At 38.6% G+C, this 13607-nt stretch overlaps 1 protein-coding gene and 1 long non-coding RNA gene across 10 annotated transcripts in view; one reads left to right on the forward strand and one right to left on the reverse strand.

The window, feature by feature from the left end:
- The window catches only part of RASAL2 (RAS protein activator like 2), a 321407-nt gene that overhangs the window by 21536 nt on the left and 286264 nt on the right, over positions 1–13607 (reverse strand). For 7 of the 8 annotated variants that reach the window (XM_054693446.1, XM_054693447.1, XM_037506406.2 and 4 more), the window contains 5 exons: positions 6699–6843; positions 5817–6053; positions 4332–4533; positions 2085–2284; positions 488–1349 (listed from right to left, as the gene is read on the reverse strand). In XM_054693446.1, coding sequence (XP_054549421.1) covers positions 488–1349; positions 2085–2284; positions 4332–4533; positions 5817–6053; positions 6699–6843 — 1646 coding nt within the window. The remainder of the gene's footprint in view (positions 1–487; positions 1350–2084; positions 2285–4331; positions 4534–5816; positions 6054–6698; positions 6844–13607) is intronic. The other variant, XM_054693448.1, reaches the window with a different exon arrangement.
- LOC119241247 (uncharacterized) overlaps positions 1–13607 on the forward strand; it is a 42762-nt gene that overhangs the window by 4434 nt on the left and 24721 nt on the right. For both annotated transcript variants that reach the window (XR_008551145.1, XR_005124282.2), the window contains exons 2-3: positions 4213–4278; positions 9128–9178. This is a non-coding gene — a long non-coding RNA (uncharacterized LOC119241247). The remainder of the gene's footprint in view (positions 1–4212; positions 4279–9127; positions 9179–13607) is intronic.

Genomic DNA, 13607 nt, shown 5'->3' on the forward strand with positions numbered 1-13607 from the left:
GGAGTTGGTATTTCCAGAGGGAGCTGGGGGATGGAGTAAAGAGCAGTTTTGTTAAGCTCTTGGCTTAGAATGCAAAAGTTTATTCCAGAAGTGCAAGAAAAAATAAATTGATGATTAATGATTAGTATTTCCAAAGTATATTCTAGCTGATCTGGCCTCTAGAATTCAAGGTTTGTTTCTAATTAATCATTCAAGACTATGCATCTGCTCTTAGTGGAAACTGAGGCTGTAGCTGCTGCTGGCAGAGCAGGAAAGGCCCTACCTGGTTGTTAGAGAGTGTCCTAAGGGAAATGAATCAGGCTATGCTTGCTTTGCAGCCTTACCTAACCAGAAGCCTCCCACACATTTCATTAGCTCTTCCCTTTTCAAGGCTGCAGAATATATTTTTAAGTAGAATCCTTGGTAGCAACTGGATTTCTTAATGATTTATATATAAAGAACAAGTACTTTGTTGGACCAAGTAGAAGCCTCTGGCACTCACCCTTACCTGCTGTGTCTGCTGTCTCTGGATGGCTCTCACTTTGGGAACAGGGCTCTCTCTGGAGGATGAAGACTGCTGCCGGGACCGACTCCCATTCTGCACAGGTTCAGCCACCAGGGCTGCAGATGCCACGGACATGCTCCCGGTGCTACGTAAGGAAGCACTGTGTGGCAAGGATGGCGGGGCTTTGGCTCGGGCACCTAACCCAGCCTGGTCCACTTTTCGGATTTGAGCCTGTCCAGTACTATTTTGCCGTGGCAGGGCAAGAGGTATGTGTCTGTCTGGCACAGTGTGCCGTCTGGAGAAGTCCTCACTCTGAGTGCTACGTTTGGTAAAATCTTCCATGCTGCTATTGCTGGGTCCACTGAGCTTGAAGTCTTCACTATTACTTTGGCTTCGGGAACTGGCAGTGCTTAAGTTCTCCAAACTCGAATCCACAGAGGCCTTTGGCATTGTTGGAATTGGGTTATTGAGGTGATAGACCGGGTTCTGGAATGACAAGGGCTGGAGAGTTCCTGGCTGGCTCAAGGCTGGATGCAAGGGCCTTCTCACTTGGGGTGCACTCTGGGGAGTGCTCTGGGTTTCCCGCAGTTGTTTGATGCTCGCCACCTGGGTTATGGAAAGCTGGCTTCCAGTCAAGCGCATAGGCACATCGAGCATGACAGATGCATGCTCCACTTGAGCAGCATGAGTGTCCTGAAGGTCCATGAGGGAGATGCTCCGACCATTCGGAAGGCTACTTTCCTTTTCATCCTTTTCAGAGTAAGTCATACTTTGGGAGGAGGCTTGCTGAACCAGCAATAATGTTTTTCCTCTGAAATAGCTATCTGTGTTGTCTTGGCTTGGAGATTTCAGTTTATGCAAATCACTGTGGAAAAGGAATGACCCTTAATTACTCTTGAGGCAAATTCAGCAGTTAAGATTCCTTAGGCTTATGAACTCTTCTGAGGGCTCACAGGCTCAATGTGGATAGTTACATCTTTTTCTAAACTCAGATTTCATCACTACAATTCTTAGGATCCAATATTTTTTAGTTTATCCCTGAATGGTGTATCCTACCCCATCATTGTCTATGGTTTTTTCTAGAATTCCAGTCAAATTAGGTTTTAAACCCTCCCAAGACAATCTAATTCATTCTTAATCAATTCTGTCTAAAACTTTAAGAGCAGGAGCTCTAAGGGGACAAAGAATCCCTGCTTAGGCACACTTCAAAAAACAATGTCAACACAGAAAACAATGTCTAAGCATCTACATTGAATGGACTTGTTCAGTGCACAGAGCCAGCTCTAAAATAGTTTTAAATGAAGAGCTCCAGATCTTTGAGTGCTACAATATAGGAAAATACCAATTTCATAAAGACCTTAATCTTCCATGAAGCAGGACGTAGTTTTATTTTAACACACTTATTGAATATATTATCTCTATACTATCATTCTGGAATTATACCAGATCTCATGTATTATGACAAACAATTGGATTTATCTCAGGTCAGGTGATTATGACTTTAAAGTTATAAATTAAAAAAAAAAAGGTTAAATAGATTTCTGCCAAATCTTTAAACATTATCTCTCTGAGACAGTAGCTCAAAATCTCTCTTTCATACCTGTCAGTGGGGTCTTCAAATATTTTCTGCAGTCCAGAGGAGAGGCTTCCACTGACATTTGGACTGGAGTTATGCTCAGTGAAGCGTCTGAGTTGTTGCTGTATTGGTGTAGGGTTAGTCAGAGACTTAGTGATATCAGCAAGAACACGAGGGAGAGGTCCCAATTTTGCCACGGTCGCCTGTAGGAAGGAATTTTCACCCTAATTGGATAATAAGCATTTCGATATCCACCACAGATTGTTTTTGGGACATGATGCCCATTGATGGAGGGGTGTAGGTTGGAGGGAAGGGTAGGTGTTTGCATGTGGGAGTGGCAGGTTCATAATGCATTGTTATGGAGCAGCGGAACCATGGCGTCGAGATGAATGGAGGAGGCGAAACAAGGTGCAGCAGACATTGAGGAAAGAAAGGAAATAGAAATTAGGATTATGCAAATAAAAATTAAAAGTCATGCTCAAAACAACCAAACAATTGCCATTCCAACTAAAATAGACATGCAAAGCAAACTAAATTTTTGGGATGCTAGTAGATTGAGATGGGGGAGGGAAGGGGAAGAACCATACACCTTCTAACCAAAAGGGGTTTCAAGACCAGAGGAGGGCTAGTGTGATGAACTTCCAAAGAAAATGGATCATGTGAGGAAAGAAATGCATGCCAACATAAAAGAAGGTGCTGCATTCAGGAGACCAGAGCACTGCAGGGCACACAGTTGATATTGTCACCCATTACCCCATTTAATCTTGGGAACCCTAACCTTCTACCAACTGAGTTTGCATCAGGAAAATGATTTTTTTTTTAAACAACAAAATCAGGTAAACTCTCTATGTGACATGTCCAGATGTAGTCTTGGTTCCCAGAACCAAATAGATTAAAAAGGAAAAAGTGTGTTTATATAGCAAAGCCTATTAAAAAAGACCTTGAACCTAGAAAAACAATGCCTATTTCACAAGCTATGGGTTTCTGCGTCCCACTGATGCAGTTATTCAACAGAGAATAACTTTTTAGTACTTATTTTATCTACCACATCATTTTTTCTTTCATAAATTCTTATTCTCATGGGGTCTTATGGGACCCTTCAATAGTTAGACAGTTTTAAATGGCTGCCTCTGGGTTGTCTTTGTCTTTTCAACCAACAGACTCCTCAACCCTGCTTGTATGTGCACAATGCCATCTGAAGAATGCCTTTACTATTCAACTCTCTTGAGCCATGCTTCATATTGAGGGAATTTACCCCCAGCATAGCTGTCACTTCGAGGACCCTTACTGCCAAGAAGGGTCCTTGGAAATAAGGAATGATTTATTATTTTAAAGATTTTTAAGTACAAGTGGACCCCCTACCATTTACATTTCCTCAGAAAAATGGTCTTTGTAAAGAGATTTTACTCCCTACCCCCGATTTTATCAGTACTTTTGAAGGATAACAGGAAAATGGAGGAAAACAAATCAATAAATTCTTATTACAGAAAAATAACTTTTGTTTTTTGAAGTAATTCTAACACACCACCACACATTTACAAAGTACCTGTAGCAAACAAAAACATTAATAATAATCATTGTGATAAAACTAGCCAAAATCTGTTAGGCTATTTCCATTATAAAATCTATTCCTCTTTGCAAAATTATAGAAGGAAGAAAATAATTGCCATCGTACACATTTAGTTATTAATATGACTTATAATAAATTCTTAACTTATAGTCAGAAAAATTTATTAATAATGATAATTGTTTTCAGTATTCTTTAATTCATATCTGTAGAGAAAGAAAACATTAGGATTTTCAGATCTCAGTTATATTAAGCTTGTGATTTGCATAATAAAAGACATAATCTCATGGGTAAAGCTAATTAAACATGATAGTTTCACTATTTGTCTAATTCTACACTATTGTTAGAAATTACCATGAGTTTTTATCTGATTTTATAAAACATGAATAAGACTACATATATCAATATTTGGTACCAGTTTCTGAGCAAATTTTTAGATATGTTATATATAATGATTGATTTGTAGAAATATAAACTCCATTATTCAGGTAATTACTTAAAAATGTGTTAATAATTTCATGCTTTCTAGAATTTCATGGCTTGTAAGCCACATATTTTACTCAGAAATTTACCATTTATTCCCAGACTTCTAGGTCAAAAGGTTGCTTTTAACTAGCAGAAAATGTGGCTGCGATACTCTCCAAAATTCAGGTAAATTAGGTTCACTATCTCCCATCTCCTATTACCCTTCCAGCCTACTTTACCTTATCGAGTTGGGAAACTACTTCCCACAGTAAGGAATGCAAAACTGAAAGCTCTCGGCCCAGATCAATGTAACCATCAAAGCCTGGGGTGTTTGAGATGGTGTCTGGATTAGAGATCTCCAAAAGAAAGCGCTTCATTCCACCCCATTCATGTTCTAAAAAATCATTCATGAATGCCATGTATTCTTCTTTGTTACCAAATCTGAAGTAAGGGAGAGAAAAAATGAGAAAGAATATATTCAGGAAAAGGGAGGCAATCATTTTGAATTGATTTTACGCAGAGATATAAAATTTTCTTAGTTGGAGGGGTAAGTAATCAATTTGTTTATTATCTGAAAGTGATAAATGTTAGCACACACTTTTTTTTTAATACTCAAAAACTTTGAAAAATTTTCTATTTCTCTCAGATAAAGTCAAAATACTTTTTCTGATATTTAAAGATCTCTGTAATATAGCCTTCCTTTACTTACCAAATGCTCATTATTATAAACCTTCAATATTGCTAACTCCTTTGAAGTCTTTCAAATATATTATACTCTTCTTCTCCAAGGATTGCTTGGGCTATTTCTTTTAGAGAATTTCCCTTTTCTTTGGCTATCTAGACTCTACCTATCTTCAGGACTTAGTTTAAGTCTATTAACTTGTTCTAAAATAAGCTAAAAATAATTTTAATCATAATTAGTTCAAATGTGGGTACATATTTGCATTAGCTTATAAAGGTAAGCAAAGTTAAAATAGTGCACATGTAAAAAGTTACTATGCTAGAAATAAATTTGTTTCATTGAAGTCCTATTTTTTTCTGTCAATACAATGTTAATAGAAACTTATCCATGGGCCTCCCCTGGTGGCACAGCGGTTGAGCGCTGGGCTGTAAAGCTGCCTGCAGCCTCTGCAGCGCTGGTTTGATCCCCGGCCACCGGCGAGGGTCCCACATGGCGCACAGACCTCTCCTGCTGCGCCCACTGCTCCCCTCAGCAGTGTATTTCGTCAGTCTGCTTGTTCTGTTCCCTGCTCTAGCTCTGGTGAATTCGCTCACCCTTCCGCACTTCTGACTGTACCCAGTGCTTGTATAAATAAATAAATCTTTAAAAAAAAAAAGAAACTTATCTTTAGGCTTTAATACTGTGTTCATCTGTGATCAGGTCTGACAGTGTGAATTCCTTCTCACTGAGTGCATAAATTATTTTCCTTAAATTGTAAAAATTACATGAACTTCAAAAATAGAAAACCATGAAAAATGGGAAGAAAAAAGGCTGGATGTGCCTACTCTGCCACCCAAACCTACCTGCTGTTCTCATTCGAGTGCATTTCACCTCCAACTGTTTTCTCCTAACATCTTTAAAAAAGTTTCTATTTTTTTTAAATAACACCACAATGACAATCTTATAACATGCACGATGAGGCTCCCCATCCCCATTCAAATTTTAGTTCTTCTATAATTTTTAAACAATGCTTTTAAAAAGTCCTTATGGTAGCAACACCTACTTGGCAAAGTTAGCCAAGTTCTGAATGACCTTGGCAATAAGAGTTAGGGTCCTGGAGGTGCGGTCATCAGGATATTCCTGCATGAGGTTGAAGAGACTAGGAGACATAATGGCTGGGCACAGGAAACGCAAAAACAATGAGGCGCTGATGAGCCGCTCACTGATGTCTTGTTTGCCACGGTTCAGGCACTGCTGCTTCCATGATGCGAATACTTCTTTCAACTCACGAGGGAAAACACTAGGGAGGGAGAAAAGATCAAAACCTCGACCATAACCCAAGAAAGCACAAGGGATTTCCCCACCCTGGTTGACACACCTCTGCTCTAGAGCCAGGCTATGGGCAGAGTTGAGAGTTCTCTACCTAATTTCACTTCTGAGAGGTGGTGGAAAATTCACAGAAGCCCAGAAGGAGCCTGGAAACCCAAAGTCACAAAATACAGGGATTACCTAAATTTAGCTTTGCAAAGTGGGAAAATGGTTTAGCTTCTGACTAAACCATCTGGTTTAACATAATCTCACTAAAGACCGTTTGCCAAAAATCTTCCAAATCTCACCAATAGCTATGGTAGGAACAATGATCAAAAATCACTAATGTATCTTTTTAACACTAGTAAGCACTGTAGAGAGCCATTAAAATACTTTTTGTGATAGAGAATATGGTGCTAATATTTTGGGAAACATTACAATTTATGTAGATAGTCAGCACAGGGGAACTTCTGCTTACACTGGAGATTTAGATTTGAGACAACACTGAGGTAGGAAATTCTCACTTTTCCCCCTAAGCTCTTCCTTTGGTTAGGAAATAACTGTTAACATTGTGATGACTTTCATATGGGAAGATTAAATTCCATAAGCAGGGGATGAGGCACTGATATCAGCTCACCAGTAAGAGTTGATGATCTTGCAGAAAGCCAGCTCACAGCACATTTTCAGGTTGCTCTGATGGTCTATCAGTTCACTAGATGAACATTTGCTGGGATCCACTTCACAATTCTCATCTGACTCATACAAAGCTTTGATGAACTCCCCTAGTTGAAAGAGAAGATAGACAGTATCACTATAAATAGTATCTTCCTGAATAGAATAAAAGGATTAGAATTTCTGTCCAAAAATGTATAATGGGGAATTATTTTCTGAGACCTGACAATGAAGGCATAAAAGTTTGCCTATGATGGATTATTGCCCTGGACTTAAGAGCTACATCATCCCAAATGCTTATTTTCCTTATCCTAGAAGTAGAAAAACAGTAATTATTATCATCACCATCTTTGTATTTATATTAAAAAATGATACTACCTTAAAGAATAATATAATTTTAGAATAAATAACCCAAGTATGATTGAATAGTCTACTGAAGGTTTTAAATGCCAATGCTGGTGCCAAACATGGGCATAGTTATTGAACACATCACAAAGCTGTAGCAGAACATCTCTTTATATAATTTGTATATACTTTCCCCAGGTAAAATTAGGTTAGAAGCTCTGTTCATATATACTATCCTCTATAAAGATATGCTCAATATTCCATAAAAGAACAAATCTTTCCTATTATCCTCCATGATATAATATCTTACAGATGTCTACTCTTTCACAGATTTGTGCTTATTTGATCACAATTTTTACCTCCTTTCTAGGAAGGACTTTTTTTTTAAAGATTTATTTGTTTATTTATACAAGCACTGGGTACAGTCAGAAGCGCGGGAGGGTGAGAGAATTCACCAGAGCCAGAGCGGGGAACAGAACAGGCAGACAGACGAAATAATACACTGCTGAGGGGAGCAGCGGGCATCAGGAGAGGTCTGTGCGCCATGTGGGACCCTCGCCCGGCAGCCGGGGATAGAACCGGCGCTGCAGAGGCTGCGGGCAGCTTCGCAACCCAGAGCTCAATGGCTGCGCCACCGGGGAGGCCCATAGGATGACTATTCTTAAAGATCAGACACCAGGTTTTATACAAACCCCTATTCCCTCAAATAGCTCCCAAAGCATTGCAGGAGCTTAATACGGTAATGTGTGTTCTTGGTTTTTATAGGTCTCTGAAAAAGGAGTAGATCTCTGAATGATCCTTTCAAATCTGCTTAAATTACTGAAGTTTCAGGCTAATTATTCATTTCATGAAAATAAACAATATTTTCTGCAAAATTAAGTAGCAGTAGAAATATGAAAAGTACTTTCTATCAAAATATCCCTAGTAGTGAGGTAAATGAAAGCTTTTAAAAACAGCTATGCCAGAGGAGAAGCAATTGTTTGGAAGAAAAGTGCTTGGAGAACAGGAAAGGAAAGTGGTGTATAGAAAAAGTAGAGGCTTTGGGATGAAACAGATCTAGGATTAAGCATTAGAAGCATCACTTAGCTGATTGCGGGGTCTTGGAAAGTACTGAACAAGTCTAAGCTTCTGCTGCCTTACTTATAATTACTTCCAAATGGTGCTATGGTGAGGATCAGAAATAATGAATGCATGAACAGATAGTGCCTGACAGAAGCTCCATATAGTATGTATTGTTATGTACAAAAAACTATACAACTGTAAAATAACTTTTCCTAAGGTGAAATGACCAAAAGCTAGTGAAAGACTTAAAAATGTTTACCAAGTCTCACAAGGTTTGAATCTGACCTGTTCAAAGAATCTTATGTGTTTCCATTCAATCTATCTCATCTTAAAGAGCACCAAACGGCCTCCCCGGTGGTGCAGCGATTGAGCACTGGGTTGTGAAGCTGCCCGCAGCCTCTGCAGCACCGGTTCGATCCTCGGCTGCTCCCTGGCCACCGGAGGAGGGTCCCACATGGCATGCAGACCCCTCCTGCTGCCCACTGCTCCCCTCAGCAGTGTACTTCGGTCCTTCTGCCTGCTCTGCTCCCTGCTCTGGCTCTGGTGAATTCTCTCACCCTCCCGCCCTTCTGACTGTACCCAGTGCTTGTATGTATAAATAAATAAATAAATATAAAAAAAAAATAATAAAGACCACCTAAAATTAAAACCGTGTCAAATACTCCATGCAAAAATTGGCCCACCTCTAAATTTATATCATAAATAAGGTGTTTAGTTAGTTCTATAAGGTTATATGTATTTCAAGGAAGTGTTTTAATAGGGAAATATATTAGGGAACATAGGAAATAGGGAAATATATTAATAAATAGATCCAGAATTTTAAGAATATTTTTCTTTTATTTTTTTGAAGAAGGGTAAAATAACCCAGGGGTTCAGAAGTAAATGAATTATCTGTAGTGGAAGCATAAAAAGTATTTGAAAAAATTTGATTATGCCATATTTAAAGCCCGCCAAGATAATGAAAATGATTTTCATTTTTCTAAATAGAACCTATGTCCAGAAATGAAATGTACCATATTGAAGCTGAATCTTTTATTGGTATGTATCTAGATGTTGCTTATTTGACCAAAAATTATTGAGACAGGGCCTCCCTGGTAGCACAAGGGGTTAAGCACAGCACTGTGAAGATATCTGCAGCCTCCACAGCCTCTCCCCGCTGGCCAGGGAGCTACCCACATGGTGCAGGAGACCTCTCCTGTCTGGCCCGCTGCTCCCCTCAGCAGTGTATTTCAGTCAGTCTGCTTGTTCTGTTCCCCACTCTGTCTCTGGTGAATCCTCTCACTCTCCCCTCCCCCTGCACCTCTGGCATGTACCCCAGTTGCTTGTATGCATAAATAAATAAATATTTAAAAAAATTATTGAGACAGCTTCAAGAGTCCATCTACATTTGCTCTCTTGCCCTTGAAGGGGGAAAGAAAAATCCAAGTCAAGGGGAGTAGGTACTTACTTTGTTGTTTACATGTGAGTTTGTTCTACTCTGATTTCTATATAAATAATTAATTATTTTCTAGCAGCCATATTTCGCATGTAGAAATAAGTCAGTAGGTTATGGGTGTATTACTGCTTCAAAGGAATTTGCTTCCGCCACCAGGGATGGACATCAGATCTTCTCAGGAACTCCTTTACTTTATCTCACAGATGGTGTTCTGTGTGTCACAGGACAACATGCCATCTGATTTCAATCAGAATGGTAAAAGGGGCTAGCAGAGGGACGATTTAAGTCTAACTGAGGTAGAATCTGTGTAGTAACGTTAGTGCTCTAATTACGATAAATGAAGATTGGCTAAAAAGCAGATAGATATTACACAATATGAATGGCAACTTTTAACTCAATTTTCCCTGGAATTCCTCAGGCTATCTGGGAATAGCAACTTTTTTTTTTTTTTTTGCTAAAAGTGTATGTAATATAACAAGTGCTCAGTTGTACTTACTAATTTAGTTTTTGGTTTACTGAGCTTTCACTGTGAAACTTTTTATTGTAATACATATCATGAAATCTTTCTCAATTTTGTCAATAGAGGCTCTGGCCATAGCAAGGACAGCATCATGTGATAAAAATAATAGAATCTTTCTCAGGTACTGAAATATTGGAATTTGTTACGGTTGCTATTTCAAAAATCACTTATTACTCTCTTAAAACATGTCTGCATTCACGTTGGTTTCAAGGCATATTCTATAAATTGTTTCCAAAATAGAACTTCTGCCATAAAGGTAAAATATAGGAGAAGAACCAATCATTAGTCTTATTAGTAAGGCTAATAATAAATGTATGGCATTAAGTGGGAAGAAGCCAGTAGGGGGCCTCCCTGGTGGCTCGAGGGAGGCCACCTATGAGACACAACCTATGAAGCTATCCACAGCCACGCAGCATGAGTTCCATCCCTGGACAGGGAGCTGCCCACATGGCACAGCAGACCTCTCCTGACTCGCCCACTGCTCCCCTCAGCAGTGTATTTCAGTCAATCTGCCTGTTCTGTTCCCCACTCTGTCTCTGGTGAATCCTCTCATTCCCCTGCCACCACACCTCTGGCCTGTACCCCAGTTCTTGTACACATAATAAAATAAATTAAAAAAAAGGCAGTAGAATGGCTGTCCTAAAGAAGCTTTTTTTTGTTGTTGTTTATACTCTTGGAAATAGCAGTCATTTCACCATCGTGGCCCTTGCTCTTGTGTAATGAATATAACAGAGATATTTGTAGGTTATGTGAATGTCTTCCATATTCACTGAACTAATTTTCATGTCTCATTGAGCCAATCTGTTATTAAATTATTCACTGTCCTATTTGACGGACATGAATCTACTTCTCACTTCGGAAATTATTTCACTTGGAAATCCTTTTTTAGAAAAAAGCACACTGAATGGTAAAATGCAAAATATTTGATTTTTAAGAAGTACATGGCCAACAAATACTCACTTCTATGTCTACAGAATGGAGGGACACTTTATCTGTTTAAGATACTTTATCATGGCTTCTCAAAGATAATACAAATCATTACAGCAAACCATAAGATTTGTAATAAGATCCTTTTTAAAATAAATTTTTATTGAGGCTGTAATAATTTTATGTAAGTGAATCTATAAATTTTTCTGTACCTTTTCTAATGTTAGTGAAAATTCATTTTCACTATTCTTCTCATAAATTCCCATTAGATTTTAAACTAAAGATGTACACACGACTTAGAGAAAGAAACCAAAATAAAAAATGAAGATAGGAAACAGAAAGAAAGAATTTAGTTTTCCAGGGTAGGAACTAATCACTACTATATGAGTAGCAATTACCAATTCCATGTAAACATAGTGTCTTATTTCTTAAAGTCATTCACTTTTTACCCCATACAACCTGGTCTCTGTCCTCCTAATATCAGTCCCAGCCATCACTAGTGATCATTAAGTTGCCAAATGCAACAGTCATTTTTTTCTTTTTAATCTTTACTTCCCTCAATCTCTGACTCCACTGATATTTCCTTTTCTCCTGGTGTCTTAGACTCAGTGTTTTCCTGGTTTTCTGCCCTGCCCCTGTCCGCACCATGTGTGCATGTACATTTCTCTGATTCTCCTTTCTACACCATAAACTCAGGTATGTTTTAAGATCTGTCTTTGCTCCTATCCTCTTTCTGCTCTGGCAATCTCAAGGCTTCATTTACCCCTTTCACATGGGTCCTAAATTTCCAAGAGCCAGCCAGATATCTTAGGATTTTATATCGAACCTAGAATTTCTTACTAGAAGTTCAAATTGAATACATGTAAAAATAAAAATGTCATTTTCCATCTTACAAGTCTACTACTTTTATGTTCTCTATTTCTGTTAGTAATCTCATCTTCTAGCCACTCACAAAGGTCCAAAATTCACTATAGTATCTGATCGCCTCCCATGAGTCCTCACAAACTGAAAAGCTGCCAAGTCCTATCAGTTAAACTTCTTTAATATTTCTCCCATCTACCTTTTCTCTGATCTTGTTCTTGTGGATGATCTCATTTAGAATCTCATTCTCTTTTTTTTTTTTTTTAAGTATTTTCCAGTATCTATATAATTTTTTAAAAAGATTTATTTATTTATGCATACAAGAACTAGGGTATAAGCCAGAGGTGTGTGTGTGTGGGGGGGGTGGTTAGAGGATTCACCAGAGAAAGTGGGGAGTCAGGAGAGGTTTGCTGAGCCATGTGGGTTAGCTCCCTGGCAGGCCCAGGGACAGAACTTGTGCTGCAGTGGCTGGCAATAGCTTGGTAGTGCTGTCTTTAACCCCTGTGCCACTGGGGAGGCCCAGAATCTCATTATTTCTTGCCTTACAATGGCTTTTTAACCAGTTTCTCCTCTTTAAGTTGCTTTCTTTACCAATTTATTTTAATTTTCATTCTGTTAAACTATTGAAAGTGCCCTGCTCAAAACTTTCAGTGGCTTGCCATGATTATTGTAAAACCCAAACTCCTTAGCTAGACATTCAAATTGATTCTAATTGTGTTTCTTAATCTTTTTTGTTGTTGACTTGTCTTTTTCGTCTCATTTTTCTGCTAATTGGTTTTATTCAGTACGTGCCTGGTTCTCCCAAAACCCTATGCCTTTTTGTTTCTATGTGGTTCTTTTCTCCATGCTAATCCCCATCAATTCTCTTGACTAATTTCTGTTTTACATAACATTCCCTGTCTTCATTCTACACACACCATGAGTGTATTTCACAGGGGATACCTTATAATCCCATCAGCTTGAATCAATTTATTACTGGAGAAAGCACAAGATTTCTCTCTCTTTTTTTTTTTTTTGGTATAGGGATATCCTTCTCTCTCCATACTGTAAGCTCCTTTAGGGCAAACAATCCATTCCTTCAACACACTTTACTCTTTGATAGTCACTTGTGATTACTGAGCCTCTGAAAGGTAGCTTGTACAAACTTAAATGTGAAAAATATATAAAATATACACTGAATTTCAAAGAGTTTATATAAAAAAAGTAAAAGCCCTCATTAGGCCTCCCCTGGTAGCTCAGTGGTTGAGTGCTGGGTTGCAAAGCTGCCTGCAGCCTCTGCAGTGCCGGTTCAATCCCCGGCCGCCAGGCGAGGGTCTCACATGGCGCGCAGACCTCTCCTGCCACCCGCTGCTCCCCTCAGCAGTGTACTTCTGTCCTTCTGCCTGCTCTGCTCTCCCCTCTGGCTCTGGTGAATTCTCTCACCCTCCCTTGCTTCTGACTGTACCCAGTGCTTGTATAAACAAACAAACAAACAAACAAACAAATAAATCTTAAAAAAAGCCCTCATTATATTTGGGTATGTTGGGTTAAATAAAATGTTATTAAAATTAATCTTACCAATTTCTCTTTACCTTTTATATTTTGACTACTAGAAAATTTAAATTACTCACATGTGACTCCATTATATTTCTATAGGATAGTGCTGTTCTAGATTCTTTAAGTATGGGGGAGATGGGGGTAAAAGAAATGACTATGTTCTTAAAGGAACTAATGTGTATTTTACC

The sequence above is a fragment of the Talpa occidentalis genome, unplaced genomic scaffold (genome assembly GCF_014898055.3).
Source record: "Talpa occidentalis isolate TD23 unplaced genomic scaffold, MPIMG_talOcc4v2.1 talOcc4.12, whole genome shotgun sequence".
Taxonomy (NCBI): Eukaryota; Metazoa; Chordata; class Mammalia; order Eulipotyphla; family Talpidae; genus Talpa; species Talpa occidentalis.